At 36.3% G+C, this 15,712-nt stretch overlaps 1 protein-coding gene across 2 annotated transcripts in view; it reads right to left on the reverse strand.

Moving 5' to 3' along the window:
- LOC127657711 (RNA-binding motif, single-stranded-interacting protein 3-like) overlaps positions 1 to 15,712 on the reverse strand; it is a 189,590-nt gene that overhangs the window by 101,708 nt on the left and 72,170 nt on the right. For both annotated transcript variants that reach the window (XM_052146554.1, XM_052146553.1), the window contains exon 4: positions 12,688 to 12,779. In XM_052146554.1, coding sequence (XP_052002514.1) covers positions 12,688 to 12,779 — 92 coding nt within the window. The remainder of the gene's footprint in view (positions 1 to 12,687; positions 12,780 to 15,712) is intronic.

Genomic DNA, 15,712 nt, shown 5'->3' on the forward strand with positions numbered 1-15,712 from the left:
AAAAAAGTTTTACTCCTAAAGAAATTAATTGTAATTTTGAAACATGTATAAAATCATGAGCACTCACGAGATGAAGACTGTAGTCATATCAGTAACCTTATAAAAGCCGTTTTATTCTACATGGGGCAGGGACGCCCTCATGGGGGCTGCCATTTTAGAATCACATGACCAGCTGAATACTAGTACTTGCTTAATCTCAGTAGCCATCTTGTTGCCATCTCAGTAGCCATCTATTGGACACTTTCACTCAATCCTGGCTGATTGTAAATACTGAATTTCTACAATGGCATCTGTAACTGAAAACTATTGATTTTGAATGATGCTGCATCCAGGCCACTAGGTGTCACTGTAGGTCCAAGATGACACAAAAAAGTTCCAGAGTGCACCTTTAAGTATCAGCAAGTGAAAAACAACTTACAGAAAATACACTTAAAACAGAGATACATTCTCTGACAATTAGTCTTAATATCTTATATAGGAATTTTTTCAGTGTATATAATACTGTATATATTACTCAGTACGCATTACGATAATAGCCTTCCGCGCAAGGAAGCTGGTAAATAACACACAGAAACATAATCGAGAAAGGAGAAAATTTAGGTGAAAGTGAAAACAGCCAAGTAGATGTAGGTCATATAAAAGGGATAGATCATTGCAGCTTATCAGTGTATAACGAACCAACAAGTGCAAACTTTTATTTGTATTTTTTCTAGCTAGAGTTGCACAGAAACAAAGAGCAGTGAAGTTCCCACTTAACTCGCCATAAACGACCCACGATTTGAATTACAAAACTCTGAGAACAAGACATTGGCAGCCAGATTCCTTGGCTTAGTTTCACAGGACTTTTTTCTCACTGCAGTATCATAGGCAAGAGGAAGCCGCATTATGTTATACAAATCATTTGTGAGTGAGAGGGAGTGAGAAGCCACCATTTTATATAACCGGAATGCGCCTGGTGCTTATTGCTTCCCGAGCCCATTTCATTGTGTCGCAATAGATCTCGTTTATGCTTTCGCTGTCCTATGTTCTACTTTGTCCATTACTTTCCCTGGCGAGACAACTACAAAAAACAAGGCATCTGTTTTCAATCACCGTGGGCCCACACCAAAACCGAACAGCAACAATGCTCACACAACACACACACAGCGAACGGCAGGCCCAGGGAGAGGGAAAGCACACTTCACAGAATATTTAGGAAATGGGAATTTGATGACAATGATGAAAGACAAAGAGCAATCACATTTTTCTTTTCTCTTTTTTTTTCTCTTCTCTTGTGAAGAATAATCTAGATGCAATGGTGGTTGGATTTTTAAACACAACATGATTTGGATTTCGGTGGTTTGCCTTTATTATACATCAAGTATGCACACTTAGGGAGAACAGGAACATTATATTTCTCAGCTCTGCCTTTTTTGCTCTGAGTGACTTGGACTAAGAACAGTTAAAAACTTTGGAAGTTATGCGTTATGCTTTGCTAAGCAACTGCAAAAGGTAATTCGCTTATAAAAAAAGACATCATTTGACTTAATACACATTTTTGTCTATGGCTTAGTGTTCGACTTCCCCTGAGAACATTGAATGCTAACAAATAAGAACATTTTCCCACATCACACTAAATAAGTATTAATGAATAAGAACTTATTTTAGAGCCATTAAATCCAATAACAATAGGTTCTAGAATATTGTATTACTCCTAATAATAAGATGTGCTTCTTTAGGCTAGCATCACTATTACTATTGCTCATACATCGGGTTAGGGATCAATTCTTTTGCATGCAACTAAGCTGCACTTTTTGTGCTACTGACATGTTTGATACCTCAAATTGTGCAGCATTTTGAGGATGGATGTGCTTTTACTTTTCAAAGTGATTGGACAACTTGTCCGGCGGATGATGAAATGGGTGAAAAAAATCCAATAAACTTATACTGATGGACCATAGCAACCTTCTGCCAAAGCCCTAGCAATCACCAAGGAAAGCCCTAATGAACACCTAGCAAACCCTAAAAAACACAGAGCACATACTCTTCTGTCAGAAACAAGTTGTGGGTATGCAAGTATTTTGGATTGAAAGACTTGCTTGACTGTTATAGAGTTGACAAATTGTCACTGTAGTGTTTTCCTGATTCTACAAGGCAATGAGCTGTCATCAAATGAGTAATGATCGAACTTTTTATTTATCTGTATAATTATTTGAATTACTGAAGTACCTTATTTTGTTGTGGATGTCCCATTGTGAATACTGGATTAGCTCTTTTCAGAGAGCTCAGTAAAATATTCAAATTATATTTTGGTTGCATTTGTGAGATAATAAATGCTGCATTGCAGCAGACTTTGAGGTATCCGCAAACATCGGACCACTGGAGAATTGATATTAGATTGTTATATATATATATAAGATTGATATAAGATCACATATCGCATTGATATATGATCATATTGTGATGAAACTTGCGATTTACACCCCTTTTAGCAACCACCAAGAACACCCTTGTAACCACCTAGCAAAATACTGTAGTAACCTCCTAGCAAAGCCTTAGTAACCACCGAGAATACCTAACAACCACGTAAGCCTTAACAACCATATAGAACAACCTAGCAAACCATGTAGGAAAGCCCTTACAAGCACCTAGCAAACATTCACCATGATCCAGATCGATGGATTGTTCCACCCCTACATAGCAACCACCTAGAAATGCCCTAGTAAACACCAACAACAGCCTAAAATTGTGGTGGTGGTATTTTTTTCATGTAACTACCACATTTTCTTATTAAGAATAGTCCTTAATAGAAAAACTTGATAAAAGAGATAATGGTGTGTCTGAAAAAGTTGGATTCAGGCAATTCAACTAAACAGACGTTTGTGTGCTGCAAGGTTTCCAAACACCCAGGTTAGACATAAATTTGGCTGAATGTGTGTGTGTGTGTGTGTGTGTGTGTGTGTGTGTGTGTGTGTGTGTGTGTGTGTGTGTGTGTGTGTGTGTGTGTGTGTGTGTGCATGTGTTTGTGTGTGGCAGGGCTGCCAGTCACCCAGCAGTAGGAATCTTTGCGACAGGTGCAGCTCTGGCTCCCACGGTGTAATTCACGTCTGGGCTTAAGGTGTGATGGGGACTGGCAAACACGTACACACACTCAAGTACACACACACTTTAATTACCAACCTGACCTTGGATAGGTTATTACGAGTCCCTTCGACACCAGGGAGAGCTTTTTTGGGGAGACTCTTGACTTTTAAATGAACTGAGATATAAAAGGAGAAAACTGCCAAAGTTATGTAAAGAAACAATACGTTTGCTCAAAGCAGACAGGAAGGAGAAACAACATAACGTCAATTTAAAGCTGTTGTACTGGTTTATTCATGTCCATGTGGTTGGAAAGGCCCTCTTCATTAAGCAGCAATTATTCACCCTCATTTGGTACCCTTGGCACACTGTGACACACAAAATTGAGAACGGAGAAGAATGAGAGAATTTTCCACAGTTCCCCTTCATATAATACCCTGAGGGAGTTTTCCCGCCTCCTGCTATATGGCTATATTAAAAACAAAACCATTTTCAAGCAAGGGAATATGCTTCAAGAAAGCAATGCTACTAAGTCATGAAGGTAAAACAATTACGGTTCACAAAGACATGTAAATACACACACAATGTGCATCTCTTGGCTGGCATATGAACACTAGACTTTCACTAACACATACACCCACCCACACACACACAAACATTCACAATATGATCTGTGTTCACGGTTGTTCAGACTGCCTGAGGTAAGACATCATAATAGAAGCCAAAAGTGCAGCAAAACCTGCAATATTACCACTTTGTTGCTGCTCGTAAAAAAAAGGCCAAGGACCAACTGGACACACACACACTCACACAGACACTAGTTTAATCCACAATTACATAATAGAATGCTAATGAATTGAATCAAACATGCCTGGCAAAACAAAGCTGTTAAATTTGCAGAAATGTGACAGTGGTTTCAATAAAATATTATTAACACTGCATTTTAAGAACGGTGGCTAACATTACATCTTGAGCATTGATAAGCAAATTTTAATTTCATTTTTATAACATTAGTAAACAAGACACCTAAAAAGTCAGCTCATATATAGGCCTACTATATTCAGTCACATCATACTATAGTTCAGTCTTGAATTACTACATACACTGGGGGGGAAAACATATGTGTTGGATTTATTATATATATATATATATATATATATATATATATATATATATATATATATATATATATATATATATAACATTTTGCATCACACTTTTAAGGTAAATTCAACTCATGTCAGCATAACACATAGAAAAGTGCTGATAAAGCTGCACATGGAAACATTACATTGATCGAACAGAATCCAACTTTAAAAAGGGAACACTAATCACTCTAATGGTGACTTTACAGTAAAACAAGATCAATAATAATAAAAAAGCGCTACAAATCTCAATGAATTCTTAATAATAACTAATTAAATGTCACAATATCTGACCAAACAAATATATTCAAAATATTCAAGCACAAGGGCTTATGGGCATTCCGCACAACCTCAGATCTGTACTTGATCGTTTGAGTTATCAGTACTTAAATAATTACAGTTTATATATTTTGAAGCCAAAGTAGTAACACAATAAGTCATTAACTTTATGTATCCCTCGAAGTTCACCTTATAATTCATATTTTGATTTGATTTATTTTCATACGTTATGGTTGTTGAGCAAACAAATAGTTTTTTCAGTGTACCGTGTAAATGTAAACGTTTTTTGATTAGGTTTTGCCAACTACATCGTAAATATATATATTTTAAAGTAATAGTAATTACTTATAACTTTTTAAGTGAAAAAATAAAAATACTTAGTGCACTTTAAATTACCCCAATGTGAATAATAGCCATGTACTGTATGATTCTGAAAATCCTCATATGTGATCATACTTGATGTCTGACAACCAGCTTCTGGGTGATTTTCTCCAATATATAGTACAGTCTTTTTCTACAAAGACTTCTAGGACACATGGATTGTTTTGGAGTGACTGTACAATGTATAAACGTTCTGTAATTTTAACGGTAAAGACTGTAAAAATGCTAAAAAAAGAAATAAAAAAAACAAAAATTTATTTTCCTTTTTAGACGTACATGTAAAAGTATGATTTTCCTGTATAACTAATGGTAAAAATTTACATTGTGTTTAACAAGAGTGTACATGTTCTTTTTATAGTAAATTTATGTTAGAATTACAGTTAATAACAATAAATGGGCGTTCCCACAATTCCCTGCATGACCCATCATATTGATATCACATTTTATGTGAATAGTTAGTTTCTTCTTATTTTTAATATCAGTTACGTATATTGGGGTGTTCTGTTTTATATTTAATGTAGTTTAGTTAATGTTTACAGCATTATTTAAAATTTCACATGTGCTACACTGACGGTGTTTATCGTTTGTGTGAGTGACACTAAGCACTGTCTCTACATGTTAATTGGTCATTGCTCCAGGAAGAACCACTATTGGTGAATTCCATGTCATCGTGTGCTCTTCTGTCATTTTTATGGTGATTAACAATACCTTATAAAGTAAAAAGCAGATTTTATTTTTTTTTTACTGTAAATATAACAGATTATTATTTTATTACATTTTTGACAGTGCCAGCATGGTCATGTAAATTACAACAGTTTTAATTTGTAAAATGTACAGGTTGTTCTGTAAAGTTGCTTACATTTTTACTGTATTTTTTACCTAATTATTCAGTTATTATTTTTTAAAAACAACAGGATTTGTTTTTACAGTGTATGGCAGTATTCCAACCAAAACTTAAGTCCTCTCTTGAGAAACTAAATGATAATGCAAATGCAAACACATCACCTGCAGGCATGTGGATACACAAAGGTACCGTGTGTGTCATAGTGTAGAGATATACTGATATGACGGAGATGACTGCAGGTAAAACATTCGAGACACACATAAGAAGGCAACTCAAACACCCACACACTTTATGCAGTTAATGTACAGTATGTGTTACAGTTTACATAAATACTGCCTCATGAATATTTCATCTCCTCACAATTACAGTATTCCATACTTGCACCTCATTACCATCCCATAATTATAGCACACTCCTGCCAAACAAATTCCCTGCTTGATTCTAACAAATTTTGTTTGTTAAAATATGAGGAATAAAGGCTGATGCAGTACATTTCACACACAATTTTAATATTTAAGTGGAAATGGAAGTTAAATTTAGAGAAAAACAAAAATGATAGAGCAACAAACAGAAGAAAAAAAGGCACAGAAAGTTTGAATACGATCTCAAAGATAAAATGAAAAAAATTAAAAGGCTTTAAAAGATAATCACTGTAAATGCTCAAATTTTTGACTTTTTCTGCAGCCTCTTTAGAAAAAAATTTAAATAGCTCATTAACTCATTAAGCTCATCAGCAAGATGAGGGAACTCAAATGAGATAAATGTGATGTGTAACAATAAACTAAATTAAGAAAATGCCTCCTGAACCAATAAAAGAAACAAAGAGACAAGTCTGACTGATAAATAGACAACTGTATTCAAGAAATCCCTTTACTAAATCTCACTGAATAAATCAAAATCTGATATAAGGCATTCTTGGGAGTCAGATTCGTAGAGTGACCATTTACAGAGCCACAATTCAAGTTAGATTAGCATACACCATTTCTATTCAAATCACCCTCTGGCATTAATGTGTGCGGATCTGTCACATAAATATTTCAACACTAAATAATTCTATGAGCCTCTGAGGTACATTACAAAATATTACATTAGTAATATTCTTTGAATATCAAAAGGTGAACATGAATATATTAGACCAAGGGTGGGAAACTATTTTGGTAAAGGGGCCACATTGTTCTTTAAGAAGTGCAAAGGGGGCCACATTGTATTACGTTTGAAATACAATGTTCCGCATTGATTTGGTTTTTGTATCTTTTAAGCCTAGAAACAGTTGGGCACTCAGTTTTATGAAGTGAGTATGTGACTAATGGGACTATTCTGCAATTGCCTAAGTATTGTATTGCTCTACAACGGTAGATACCTTTCTATCAGCCATTAAAAAAAACTGAATAAAAGCTGAGCATAATTATAAATTATTTATTTTACCATCTATACATCCCTGGTAATGTATAATTCAATTCAACACTCTCTACATCAGGGTGTTTTAATAATAATAATAATAATGACTATGATAAATTATTATGGCAAGAGTACAGGTGCGAGGGGACTTCAACATTTCTAAACTGCACAAATAAAAAATACACATACATATCCGTCTCACGCTTGCTTTTGTGTCAATGATGCCGAGATCAACTTTTATATTTAATTTCATCACTGAGAATGTTTACCTGCAAACTTCACAAGCAGCGTCAAGAATGGACACAGAGTGTTGTTTGCTTTTGGAGGCACGTTAGGTACCAATGCAAGATGAAAAAAGGTGAATGAATGAATGAAAAAAATGAAAAACACTTTAAGGATAAATGAGCCGCGGGCCACATTAAATTACGTGGAGGGCCGGATCCGGCCCACGGGTCGTAAGTTGCCCAGGTCTGCATTAGACGTCTTTGCACTACATTGCATTTTTCATAAATACATCTTCATGAGGCGGCTGTGGCTCAGGTGGTAGAGCGGATTGGCCAGTAATCGAAGGGTTGGCTGTTTTATTCCCGGCCCACATGACTCCACATGCCGAAGTGTGCTTGGGCAAGACACTGAACCCCAAGTTGCTCCCAATGGCAGGCTAGCGCCTTGCATGGCAGCTCTGCCATCATTGGTGTGGGAGTGTGAGTGTGTGTGTGAATGGGTGCAGACCATTTACCATTTCAAGACTTTCACCTACGGTTGCACTTATGCACATGGTAGTGTGACAATAAAGTGATTTGATTTGATTTATCTTTCCAAAACTTTCTACAACACATGGGGGTCACATTTTGACCCTAAATCTTGTCAAAATGTCTGTCTCTCAGAAATTCTCCAACACACACCAAGAACCACAGGAGCAACTCAGAATAGCTTAATATGATGGCAAAATGAGTTTAAGAGGCTGGTTTTGTTCGCTCAGAGACACTGTTAAAATTAGAGAATTCTTAATGAAAACAGCTTTAATTGGGTAGAGGGAAAGTCTTCGATTGCAGTCCTGTTAATGAGCTTTAAGCCAGGCAATTTAGTTCTTTTAATTGCCCTTCTCTCATTGTTAAAAAGATGTATGTGGCCGTCATACACAGTGTAAATTCCTTTGAATAACAGTTACGTTTTTACATTTCGTCCACCCTCAACAGTTCTCTCTGTATTTCTTGAATTCCACTAAAACAACAAAGCACTGTAAAAATTTAATTTCTAAATTATTTTGGTTGTTTAGATTACACAGAGACTATTTCAGGGATTCTCATATACAGAAAGAAGATATACTGCGTATCAGCCCTGACGGTTCTTATGAAGTGGGTACTAGGAATGGGCATTCATCAATAATTTGGTATTCAAATATTTAATCTCATTAAAAACGAATATTCGAATATTCTATTATTTAAATGAAGGTAATTAATGAGATAGAGACATTGTCAAATATTTTTTTTTTGTCATAAAGGTTGCAGCACCTTTAAAAATAAAACAAGCATCTAATTATATTAAAAACAAGCTTATATCATGTCCTGTTTTTTTTTATTTTTTTTATTTAAAAAGCAATGCATGAAAACAAAAAAAAGGATAGAATGAAAGCATTTGAGCTCATGCAAAGCAAAGAAAAAGAAAACACTAATGAGCTAGGCTGATACGGTTAATGTACAGAACGACTATAAACACTCGCCATATAATAGTTGTCATGTTTATATTGTATCTCATGTCATGTTTTTGTTGAGAAAATAAGCATATCCACATGCTCAGTAAACTATACTCATTTATATGCACCAGTTTAAATGATGGAATGTCCCTTACCTCAGCTAGCATAGTCTTTCACGGATGTCATGTTTGTTGTTTACAGAAGCGTGGCAGGGATTACAAGCTGCACATATACGAAAGTAAAGTGTACACTGCTTGTTCAGTATATTTAAACAGAAACCCAGCTTTCTCACAGTAAGCTACACTGTCACAATAACCCGCTTTTTTGGTGTCCATCTGAACAAACTGACGGACCCGTTTGCTCAACAAATGTGATCAACTTGTGTCCACAGTCAACAGCGCCACCCAGTGCATTCTGTTATAACTGGCAGTTTTAGTTTGTGTGTTCAAGATTTAACATGCATCTTACTGTATATATGGCCAGCAAAGCAAAACTTTGTGAAATTCAAGTAGTATTTTTACTGTTCGAATATTTACTGCAGAACGAATATTCGACTACTCGTGCACATCCCTAGTGGGTACTGGTCGGTGGAAACTTTGTTGACTGGCTCAAGCCAGTCAACCAATAACAACTCCAGGATGCTAATCGAAGACATATATTTGTCTTCTTCTAAAAGTGTTCTAATCTAAACAGGAACCTTGTAAGAAAATAAATTAAAATGCTTTACACAGGCAGCTACACGGAAAGCATTCATCACGTGTATAAACTAAGCGAACAATGCAATACTCTTATACAAACACATAGCACACATTTTTTATAAACACTTTCAGTATTGAGTGAAACATATTTATTATTAGAGATGTACTGATACAAAACATGTGTGCCGATACGGACATACAATTATTTAGAACAACATCTGCTGATACCAATACAGATAAACTGGTGGTTTCAAATCACTCCATGGCTGAGTCCGAAACAAAAAGGTAGCTGTCTTGTTGCCTAGCTGCCCTATCAGTCTCAACAGACAGTGTTTGCGTATGAAGGTATCTCCAGAAACTGGTTTTGGACAGGATACTGAGGGAGCATAATGTCACATCGTTGCTAGAATACCAACAACTGATTAAAGCCATCAGCGGTGTCCACTAAAGGTAACACTTCTACTTCATTCATCCAAACGAATCACAATGGTCCATTAACCTGGAACAAAATCAAGAGAGTTTTTGGCGATAACCAAGCGGTTATTTAATAACCACAATACTGCTTTCTTGCTAGAAATGGAATAAAAAGTTGGAAAAAGTTAATAAATATGTACATTTATACACAAATTGTCCAAAAAGTGCCTCTTAGGCCGGCGCTTTTATTTTTTCAGCTCAACCGCCGTAGATTCGCGAGCACAGGATTTTGGGATTTCACAGGCAGCAAAGGATACATCTATGCTGCCTTCAAAAATTGATCAGATGAAAGTATCTCAGTAGACAGTATGTGACACGAACAGTGGATGCCTTGATCCCTTCCTACCTCCCTATACTGCCTCCAAAGGCAGCATTCTCCTGGTTTCAGATGCAGCCCATGGCACAAATTGTGACGCAGGAAATAATTGGCCCCTATCATCAGCTGTTTTTAAACAACCATTTAATATCCGATTGAGCAGATAATTGTTTTTATCAGCTGATACCATGTATGGCCGATACATTGGTGCATCTCAATTTAAAATAGAAATTTCCCTACACCAACTTGAAATAATTATTAAAAATGTGCTTGTTCGAAATGCATTCTGCTGCCTTCTCTGCAAAGGATGCATATGCTACAACCTAGAATTCGGCCAAAAGAAGGTATCGTTAACATACTCAGGCCACAGACAAATGTCAAATGAGCTAAAACAGTCTCTTTCTCTTTCACTTGTTCTTTCCCTCTCCCCATCTTTGTAAGATGACCTGTCTGTTTCATATGAGGCCTGCTGTGTGCAGAAAGCTCTGACAGGCATGCATTTAAATGGGATTTCAGATACACAAACCATCTGCATCCTGACAGCCCGCAAGCTTATGAATATTAGAGGACAGATGCTTGAAACAACTGCATGTGTGTCTGCTTGCACGAACCGGACATCAAGCCAAATGGGTATATCTATTTTCCTATGAATCATACCCATATGTCCTCCATAGATGTCTACCACCATCATCTTTCCCATCATCATCAACATCATCAATGACATCATCATCAAAACTAGTTGCCACATCTCCTGTATCCTTATCCTCATTATATCTCATTATTACCTCCATCATCCATTTACCTCCATTTTATTTATCAGCATTAAATTACTATGGTCGCTTTTGCTATTAGCTTTAAGATATTAGCTTGAAGATATTGGGTCCTATTTTAAGAGTGCTGGCGTTAAGTGCAGCACTATACCGTAAGTCATAAGTGCAAAGTCAGTGGGCATGGCCATTAAGTGTATGTGTTTACATGCAAGCCGTGCTCGGGCTAAGTCTAAGCCCTAATGAGTTCGGAAAAATTGCATGCAAGACACGCTAATGGGCTGGGTCAAGTACAATTTAATTCAGATGTTCTTCTCTGGTTATTGCGCAATCTGCATCCTATTATACTGACAATTCCCTCAAAAACCAGCGATATAAACAAAAACATAAGAAGTTGGTATTGTAAATGGACTGTATGCAATGAATTAGAAGGATAGAAATATGGTCACGCTCCTTTTATATGCTTAGAAAATGATATTCTCATCAAGATTTGGATGCACACTCCATTAAATTACAGGGAAGTTAAGTATTAATAATAATTTTCATCAACTGACACAAAATTATGGCCAGTATTATTAGTGATTTTATCGGCACGCACTTCACTTCTACCAGTCAATTTTGCATAATCAAATTAATTTATTGAAAGACAGAAAAATTTTACAAAAATATTTCTATATTTAAATGACACGAAATGAAAATATTAAAATAAAATTACAAAACGGTTAAAAAAAATGATATACCAAATCCAAACATCTTTCACCGACACCTTTTGCAGTGACATAAAAATCCATTTATGACAACAGGTTGAAAAATGCCAATAAAAATGTAATCATAAATAATTTATATTTTATTTATTTAATAATTTAATACAAAGATGATAATAATAATAATTGTATTACCACCTGCTGGTGGATTCTCCAAACAGCAAATGCAGGAAAGGAGTTTGCACTGAAAACAGACCTGCTTTTTAAACATCTTAGCGTGATTACTTATTTCTCAGGAAAATAGAAAATTGCACTTTGTGCCACTTAATTAATATGCAATACACCCACAGTTTGCGTGCCTACACCTGCAGTTAGCACAAACACTCCCACCCATGCCCACTTGCGCTTTGCGTTTGCAGAGAAATTGCACTCAGATTTAGCGCTCACAAAAATTGGATAAGACGTAGCACACGGTTGTTATGCATAGCACTGCGCTTTGCACATTCACTAAAATAGAGTCCCTTAGCTTTAAGATATTAGAAAGGCTGCATTATCTACATCAGTTGATAAAATAACAACTTTGGCTATTGGTTAACATTTTTTCCCCATCCATGTGGCCAAGGTAATGTTAGCCAAGAAAATAAAAGTTGTTGTTCCAGAGGCAGAGCAAGTTAAAACATTTTGATGAAAGATTATGAAGATGCATTTCTTTGGAATAGCATACAGTGATGAATCAACATGTATTAAGCAAGTATATAGGGTTACTTTTTCATGCTGAGTTTAAACATAAAATATGTCATGCGTGACTGTAATGGACTTGTTTCCAGGTGCAATTTTTCACTTTCAGTGGGAACAGAAAAATCGTTTGATGCTTTTAAAGTTGTCACGGCGCACCTGTAAGGACACGCTGTAAAGCCTAGCTTACCTTTGCCATCTGTGCCTGCACTCCACTGGCCTTCAGGGACGCTACAGCTTTTTGCGCCGCCGCCGGACTGTCGAAATCCACAAAGCCATATCCTACACAGACACGCACACACAAAAAGATATGTGAGTGAGTTATTTATACACATTACAGCACACAATGAGACATATCAAAGTGTTTTTGCCAAAACTGAGGAATTCTATATCAGACATTATCAGACACGTTTATCAGATGTAAAATCCATAGGTCAAAATAAGGCCACTCTGTTGTTTGTATTATGCTGATAGTGGAGACACAAGAGAGTCTGCATGTTTGAGCACAGTTACTTGTTTGTGTATGTGTGTATATATATATATATATATATATATATATATATATATATATATATATATATATATATATACACATACATACATACACACACACACACACACACACACACACACACACACACACACACACACACACACACGAGGAGACAGGAAACAGCCATTTTGTTCAAGGCTCATGCTTGTCAACTATTTCCTCAGTAACAGGACAGAGGAGGATTTAGCCTGACCTCACCCCTTGTCCAGCACCCAACACTTCAACCAAACATTTCTTGGCAGAGAGCGAGAGAGATAAATCAGAGCGAAAGAGAAGATCTGTGTCTTCCTCTACAACATATCACAATAAGAAATGCTGAAGTTCTCGAAGACCTTTTGTACAAATTTTTTCAGCACAAAACAATGCATCTTAAGCACTTAAAAACTCTGCTGAAATAGTGCTGCTGTGATTTTTTTTTATTTCGTTTTGTTATTCTTTCTTTTTTGTGCAAACATGCCTCATTTCTATGTAAATAAAGCTTATTGCAGATTGTGGCATTTTCACTTAAATCAGTGCTATTTGCCAGCAGCAAGTAACATTTATTGCCTATTTGGGGTTGGTAGTAAAGAAATACAAGTAACGGGAATATGTATTTAAAATAAAACATTTAAGTAACTGTATTCCACTACAGTTACAATTTAAATCATTGGTATTTAGAACATAGTTACATAAAACAATTATTTTGATTACTGAAGAGAATACTTTGCATTTTATTGTCATTTGTTTCATTTAATATTTCGTGCTTTCAGATGGAAAAAATGTATACGTTTAATGATGCTATCCAACGTGCATTTGAACAACACTTTCTTATGATGTGTTACATTCATACGAACAGACAGAAAAGTAAGTTTGAAGTAAGTTTGGAGCACAAGATATTGAAAGAAACCTTGTGTAAAATGTCAGCTTTACGCTAAGCTAAAATGCTATTTTGTCTTACTGTACTGGCAGAGTTTTTATAGTCAAAACAAGTGAAAAAATCTACCAGTGCTGAAAAAGTAATCTAAAGAATATGTTCCTGACCTTGCGTAATATAAAGAAATACGTTACAAATTACAATTCACAGCATGTATTCTGTAATCTGTAGTGGAATACATTTCAAAAGTCCCTCCAAACCCTGTTCGCAAGGAATTTAGGAATATAATTTTTTAAAAAGGTACACTATGTAACTATTGGCCCTCTAGTGGTTGAAGTACAGAACTAATGAGCACTGTTTTAGTTATTATGTGAGCTGGGCTTGGGTTTGAGGAGTACCCTTATACCGGTAACCATGGTAACAGGTGATCAATTTAGAGCAAATGTCACTAACAACAACAACAAAACTTGCCCCCTCCCCTAAAAAAAAAATAACGAAAGGAAGAAAAAGATGGATTGTTGGTGTCCTTGCTCATTAATACAATTTTGTTCATTTCTAACAAAAAAAAATCATACATAGTGTAGCTTTAAGAGAGATATTTGTTTACATCTATTGATTATCGCAGCAAAAGTTAATCATATGATGAACAAGAGTGTTATAACAGCCATATATCCAGATGTGCCTCATAGCATTTTTAAGAGCAAATTAAGGTGCATGGATCACAGCCATGGAGCAATGTTGTTCAGTCTCAGCCTTGAATGCTAGACTATAGTGGTCTGCTGTATCCTCTACGACTGACCACTTGGAACTGGCCTACAAGACAGGGAATTATGGTGTGCAAATTGCATTCAGCACAAATTATTTGGAAGTGTTTGCACAGTCACCTGATTTGCATAATACTTTTCATAAATCAGGCACTGAACGAAAACAGACAGCATGTGCAAATAAACAGTGAAATTCAGTTCATTCCAATTGAATTCCCCAATCAGAGCGTTTGAGGCGCTTTTGAGGCAGTGTGTCTTCCTTCAGTGGAGGCATCTCACCGTAAGCCTTGCTAAACTCTAAACATACACACTCACAAAGCCTGACTGACATTTGAATCCCCAGATGGTTGAAAGGAGAACATTTGACAGCTTTCAAAGAGTTCAAGCCAACAGTTCTATATGCCAAACATATGTGTTCATTTACGCACATAACTCACATATAGAACATGCCATCCACTTGGAAGCCACTCACTGAACATGGAAGTGAGAAATAGACAGAGAAAAGAAAGAAAAAGATCTCTACAGCCAGATGTTCCAAAGGCTGCAGATGTTTCATAAGCCTAAGAAAACAGTGCGTGTGTGTGAAAAAGGATTTCCAGTAGACTGTTCTTGATCCAGAGAGAGATACACTTCTGGTTTGAGAGAAACACTTCAAGCATTCCTGAGGTCATTGACCAAGAGATCTACATAACAGCTTACAGGAAGTGGGCTGGGAGAGAGGCTCCCAGTTGAAGAATGCAGGAATCAGTTCCTATTAACAATGTACACTCACCTAAAGGATTATTAGGAACACCATACTAATACTGTGTTTGACCCCCTTTCGCCTTCAGAACTGCCTTAATTCTACATGGCATTGATTCAACAAGGTGCTGAAAGCATTCTTTAGAAATGTTGGCTCATATTGATAGGATAGCATCTTGCAGTTGATGGAGATTTGTGGGATGCACATCCAGGGCACGAAGCTCCCGTTCCACCACATCCCAAAGATGCTCTATTGGGTTGAGATCTGGTGACTGTGGGGGCCATTTTAGTACAGTGAACTCAT

The sequence above is a fragment of the Xyrauchen texanus genome, chromosome 17, assembly GCF_025860055.1.
Source record: "Xyrauchen texanus isolate HMW12.3.18 chromosome 17, RBS_HiC_50CHRs, whole genome shotgun sequence".
NCBI classification, from domain to species: domain Eukaryota; kingdom Metazoa; phylum Chordata; class Actinopteri; order Cypriniformes; family Catostomidae; genus Xyrauchen; species Xyrauchen texanus.